The 6,097-nt window shown below is 38.8% G+C and overlaps 1 protein-coding gene across 1 annotated transcript; it reads right to left on the bottom strand.

Moving 5' to 3' along the window:
* Window positions 1–726: 726 nt before the first annotated feature.
* On the bottom strand, window positions 727–4,595 carry LOC112062281 (transmembrane emp24 domain-containing protein 2-like). Its single transcript, XM_028495037.2, has 3 exons — window positions 4,586–4,595; window positions 2,619–2,848; window positions 727–1,166 (listed from the first exon to the last, which is right to left on the bottom strand). The coding sequence occupies exons 1-3, from the start codon at window positions 4,593–4,595 to the stop codon at window positions 741–743; spliced, it is 666 nt and encodes a 221-aa protein (XP_028350838.1). The 3' UTR covers window positions 727–740.
* Window positions 4,596–6,097: the final 1,502 nt, after the last annotated feature.

A 6,097-nucleotide genomic window follows, 5' to 3' on the forward strand; every position in this document is an offset into this window, starting at 1 on the left:
CAGAAAGAAAAAGAACTACCGTTCACTGCAACACCCAGAGAATTGGCTTTAATAGCGACTTCTTACTAGGTTAGGCAGAGACCAAAAAATGGTTATTAGCTGCTTGTGTCAACAATTTTAAGTGGAGGTGATTGAGTTCTAAGGTTCAAAGTAAAACTTTAAAGGGGAAAAAGGTTGTTGGTTTAAGTCTTAACTTTAAAGCAAAAACAAGATAGACAAAGTATAAAAGTACAAACCTGATAGCATATTCTAGTCACAGAGCTCTGCCATTAAGCTGGATAGAAAATGTCAAGATTCAGATTGTTGCTTCTGATAAGGACTCAACAAAATGAATCTTTAATGACTTGAACTGCAGGATAAGGGATCCCAAGAATGCAGTCATTTTTAGTAAAGTACTATCAGTAAAGTACAATCCTGAACAGACTGCATTTTATTATAAAAACAAAGGAAAGAAGATATAATAAGGACTATGCACCTATATTCCACTTACAGTGCTTGAGTTCTGGAAGGACCTGTATAATGGAGGAAGAATTCAAATATGAGATCATGCCAATCACATGTCAAATTTCACTATGACTTTCCTAAAAACTGTTTCTCCCCAATATATATTAATCACAAAGAAACATAAGCTGTGAATGTACAGTTTAAAAAATAAAAACATAGAAACTAATGACATTATTACGACCAAGACGTTTGGTAAACAGTGAATTATGAGTTTGGGATCATCAGCAAAAGGCTTTTTAAACAGCCCTCCGGACTTCAAAAAATCTCTTCAGATAGTAGATCTGTCCCAGTGTCATGGCAACTAGAACAAGAGCTTCCAAGAAGGGCCAAAGGACCACTCTGCTGTTTGTGTTGTCATTGACTGCTCTTTGTATTCTCTCCCGAACTTCCATGTATTCCTGTTCATGCTTTACAGCTGTCATCGCCACTGCGAGCTCATTAATCATTTCTTCTAGCTTGTTCTGGTGAGCTTCTCTTTCCATGTCTTGTTGTTTGGCGGCCTCCCCAATATCATTGGTGAACATCACTAGCTTTGGAGTCATGGTGGACATCCTATTGCTAAAACAAAACTTATATGTTCCATCCATGTGAGCAGCAAATGTGTATTTCCCACTGGACTCCCGGCCTCCTTTATAAATTCCTTTATTATCAGGCCCTGTAATCTGGAAGCAGGAGAGAAATGCGTGAGATAGCTCAAAAGATTTAAAATCGTAAGTGATGTCTGCTGGCAACAGAACATTCGCTAAGAAAATGTAACCTGCCGTTGGCTCCACTTCAGTCAGTTACTGACAGTAACCTCTTTGGACTGCAGTTCTCCCACTTAAGAAACAAGGCTCTCTGAACACCTTTCAACTCTACATTTGTCTACGTGACTACATTCATCTTATTTGTCCAACTTAAACGCAAACCCCTCAGAAATACACCTTACACTTGTCTTCAAGTGGCCCAATACCACCAACAAACAGGCAAATATGTAGCTGTTAACATCAAAACCAGAAAAAAAGAAATCTCTTTAAAACTAAGAATTTTGAGCAAGCTACATGTCTAGGTTTTCCTGATTGATCTGCCGGTAGAGGAATCTGCTTTATCTGAGATGCCTGAAGGCCTAAGGGAAAGGACTAGGTTGGAAACTGGGAGCCCCATGTTCTCACCCCAGTGTGTTACCCCACTGTTAGGTCTTGCTCAAGTCAGCTCCTCTTATGAAGGCCGTACCACCTGTAAAACTTGCAGACTGAAACAGTTGATGTCGTAAGATCTTAGCTAATTTTATCAGTCATTCCTGCCGTCATCTCCTTATTTCTGGAGTTCACTTGTTTTGTGCGATTTATGTCCCGCTCAGTTGATGGTCACTGTCAGATGGAAAATCCTTAGACCCAATTAATCATGCTAACAGGTGAATTTAAATAGTAATTACATCTGGTTTCCTAAAAAAAGTCAGAGGCGAGTCATTCCCTGGGCTTAAAAAAAGACACAGGAGAAATTTTAGAGACTGCTAGTTTCCTAAAATAATTTTCCGTTTTCTCCAGATACCACGCTGCAGTCACTTCTAAACTGCATGACCCAACTCCACTCTCCTAGTCATGACGATGGCTAAACGAGGTATCCGAAGGTTTGTGTAAGAACGAGTTAACTCGGGTGAAAAAATAAAGGCAAACACAACGCGAACGTCTGCCTAGCACTCCTCCATAGCTTCCGATTTACTTTTTCAGAAGTTTCCATGCCACGTCCCAACTTTAATTCGCGCTATGAAGGGAAACAGCTGATGACCGGATCGAGACCTGCCACCAGCTAAACGTGACTGTGAAGCGCTTCCTGGGCCCGGAGCTGACACGCGGCGCCTAGTCGACAAAGCTCGGCGAGAGGTTCCAAGGGGAACCCGCCGTTCAAGCTGAGAATCCAAAGCAACCACGCAACGGCTCCGTATCCCGCGAGAAGCCTGGAATCCGGGCGGGCGCGGGGAAAGGGGCCGTTAGGGGGTCGCCGGGTGGCGGCTCGGGCCCCTCCCAGTACTCGGACAGCGGCCTCCGTGTCCCGCTCCCCCCGCGGGCCCCGGGTGCCGACAACCCCCGTGCGACCGCGCGACCCCGCCTCGGTCGCGGGCAACGCGCCCGCACCTCCACGTCGATGTCCAGGAAGCCGCCCTCGGCCACCTCGAAGATGAGGCCCATCTTGGTGCCCGGGGTGACCCGCTCGAAGAAGCACTCCTCAGCATGCGCGTCGATGCTGACAAAGTAGCCCGAGACCGTGGCCCAGAGCAGCAGCAGCTCAGCGAGCGTCACCACGGTGGGGCTGGGGCCGAAGCCAGGACCCGGACTGCGGCCTCCAGAGCCGCCGTCGCCGCCGCCTCAGCTCAACCGAATTTATTTGAAAAAAATTAACAAAAATATATAATAGGAAAAAGGAAGCAAACTACCATTATTTGTAGATAATATGCTTATATTCCTAGAAAACCAAAAAGAATCATCTGACAATGGCTAAAAATGAAACGAGTCAAACAGAGTAGCCAGCTTATAAATGATGTATGAAATCGGTAACTTTGTTATATAGCAACAATAAACCACTAAGTATATGTAAAAGTTGACATTCTTAATAGCAACACAGAAAACCACCTAGGAACAAAATTTCCAATAAATTCATGGAAACCATACAATACAAGAACAATAAAGATACAAAATTCTACTAAGAAAAATAAAGTAGACTATATGGAGAGCCACATGTGTTCTAGACTGGGAAGACTCAAGACGATAGTTATGCCATTTCAACTATAAATTAGCCAATAAATACGTTGATTCTAATGCAAATATCCAGCAAGCTTTAAAAGAATAGACAAATTGATTCTAAAATTTATCTGTGGATATAACCAGGGCATTTTTGAAGAGAAATATGGATTAGCAATTGGAGATGAGGCAATTTTGGAGGAGGATTGACCTGTCAGAGTGAAACTGAATTATAATACTATGATAATCAAAACAAAGTTATTCTAGCACCTGTTAGGTGGTAAACAAAGCAATCAATTAGAAAAATACTGACACATATTTAACTATTTATAGGAATTTATTATACAAAAAAGGTCTAATTTCAAAGTCCACAAGTATTGATATTTGACGTGAGTAGACACAATGGACATTTGGTAAAATCAGTCAAATTACATTGTATTAAGTATAACTGTGGCAGGATAGAAAGTAATAGTATGTGTTTTGGCATGGAAAAATCATCTGTGAAAATATAAAATTTGGTATGTTTTGGGAAAAGTATTTTCTATTTTAATTTAATTTTTCTTTGGCCTTTTCATTGTAGTTTTTGGCTGTATTCTTACACTGTACAACTATAAACAACAAAAATGGGATTACCTGAACAGCTAGTCATTTATATCCATGATTATCACTTACAAGTCTTCCCATGTTATTTCAATCTCTGTATTCTAACTAGGTGAAAATCATGCAAACTATTTCAAAATGACTTGATCTGAGAGTTCTCCCATCCTCTTACCCTGACTGCTAGTGGTTGTCTATTTCAAATACGGAAAAAAAATTGAAGTTCATAATTTTAACTTCTTAGCAACCTTCTTATATCTGGGAAATGTATATATCATAGTTAAAAATAATTCTCTGTGTCATCAACCCTGTCTTTCACTAGTAATGACATTCTTTTAAGGAAATTTGATTATACAATTTCTCTTCCATATTGATTTCCATCAACAATCTGTTAGAATGGTGAATGAAAGACCTGAAAATGCTTTGTAAATTATTAAATGGGCTGTGCACATTGCACCAAAAACTTAACTATATATAAAGAAGCATGCACATTCATTTCAAAGAAAGTCAAATTTGAATTAATTATTATAGAAGAAATGATAAATGATTGAACAAAATAAAATTCTCCTTGAATGGTAAGTAAAAGCTATGTGCAAACATGGATTGAAATGTAGTATAGTTTTTTTTCAACAAAGAAATATGATACATTTAAGACTTCCTTATTGCCATTGAAAAAAATGCTACAAAGGGGAAAAAATGCTTTATCTGGAAAAGTCTGGGGTTATAATGAAATCATATTAGATTAATATTTCAAGATTACTCCATACTGTTCTCCATAGTGGCTGTATCAATTTACATTATTCCCACCAGCAGTGCAAGAGGGTTCCCTTTTCTCCACACCCTCTCCAGCATTTATTGTTTCTAGAGTTTTTGATGATGGCCAATCTGACCGGTGTGAGATGATATCTCATTGTCGTTTTGATTTGCATTTCTCTAATGATTAATGATGTTGAGCATTCTTTCATGTGTTTGTTGGCGATCTGTATATCTTCTTTGGAGAAATGTCTATTTAGTTCTTCTGCCCATTTTTGGATTGGGTTGTTTGTTTTTTTGTTATTGAGCTGCAAGAGTTGCTTATAAATTTTGGATATTAGTCCTTTGTCAGTTGCTTCGTTTGCAAATATTTTCTCCCATTCTGAGGGTTGTCTTTTGGTCTTGTTTATGGTATCCTTTGCTGTGCAAAAGCTTTTAAGTTTCATTAGGTCCCATTTGTTTATTTTTGTTTTTATTTCCATTTCTCTAGGAGATGGGTCAAAAAGGATCTTGCTGTGATTTATGTCATAGGGTGTTCTGCCTCTGTTTTCCTCTTAGAGTCTGATAGTTTTGGCCTTATATTTAGGTCTTTAATCCATTTTGAGTTTATTTTTGTGTGTGGTGTTAGGGAGTGTTCTAATTTCATACTTTTACATGTAGCTGTCCAGTTTTCCCAGCACCACTTATTGAAGAGTCTGTCTTTTCTCCACTGTATATCCTTCCCTCCTTTATCAAAGATAAGGTGACCATATGTGTGTGGGTTTATCTCTGGGCTTTCTATCCTGTTCCATTGATCTATAACCATACGTTTTTTTTTGCTTTGTTTTTGTCTTTTTTTGTTTTTGTTTTTAAAAAGACTTGTTTATTTACTGGACCTGGGGCAGATTAGATACACAACCAATTTTAAATTTACATCTTTTAACTCAATTTTGAAGTGTTTTCACACACACACACACACAAATTAACATGCAACAGTTGTCCTAAGGTAAAACACAGTCACCGTAAACTGTTGCAAGTATTTTCACCCAAGGCTGAAAAATTGTTTATCCTGAACATGAAAACCTGTAACAAATTTAACTTAATTATATAAAACTCGTTACTAGTAGTTTCCCCCTTGCAAAGATCCAAAAAAAATGTACAAGTAACTAATATACATCAGTCACAACATAATCCTGGATCATCCCCACACCAAAACTAGATGCTCCTTTAATTTTAACCCATCATCAGAGGCCAAGAGAAAGTCATTTTGTTTTATACGAAACAAAATTCACATGTGCCAAAAAAGAAAGACCCAAGAAAAACAAAAACAAACACCCTAGTGCTGACAGTAATGTTCAGTACGCTAATTAAACAGTGGCCGAAATGCCACTGATCAAAAATAAAATAGTGGCTGTATATCACTGCAAAGAAATCCAAGATGCTTTTAACCCTTTGGCATCAAAAATCCAGATTTTTCCAATTATGTGAACGCATACCTCCTCCGTGCTAAGAGTAGAGAAAGTGGATGGGCCACCACAGAAAGAAAA

This window comes from Physeter macrocephalus, chromosome 2 (genome assembly GCF_002837175.3).
Source record: "Physeter macrocephalus isolate SW-GA chromosome 2, ASM283717v5, whole genome shotgun sequence".
Taxonomy (NCBI): domain Eukaryota; kingdom Metazoa; phylum Chordata; class Mammalia; order Artiodactyla; family Physeteridae; genus Physeter; species Physeter macrocephalus.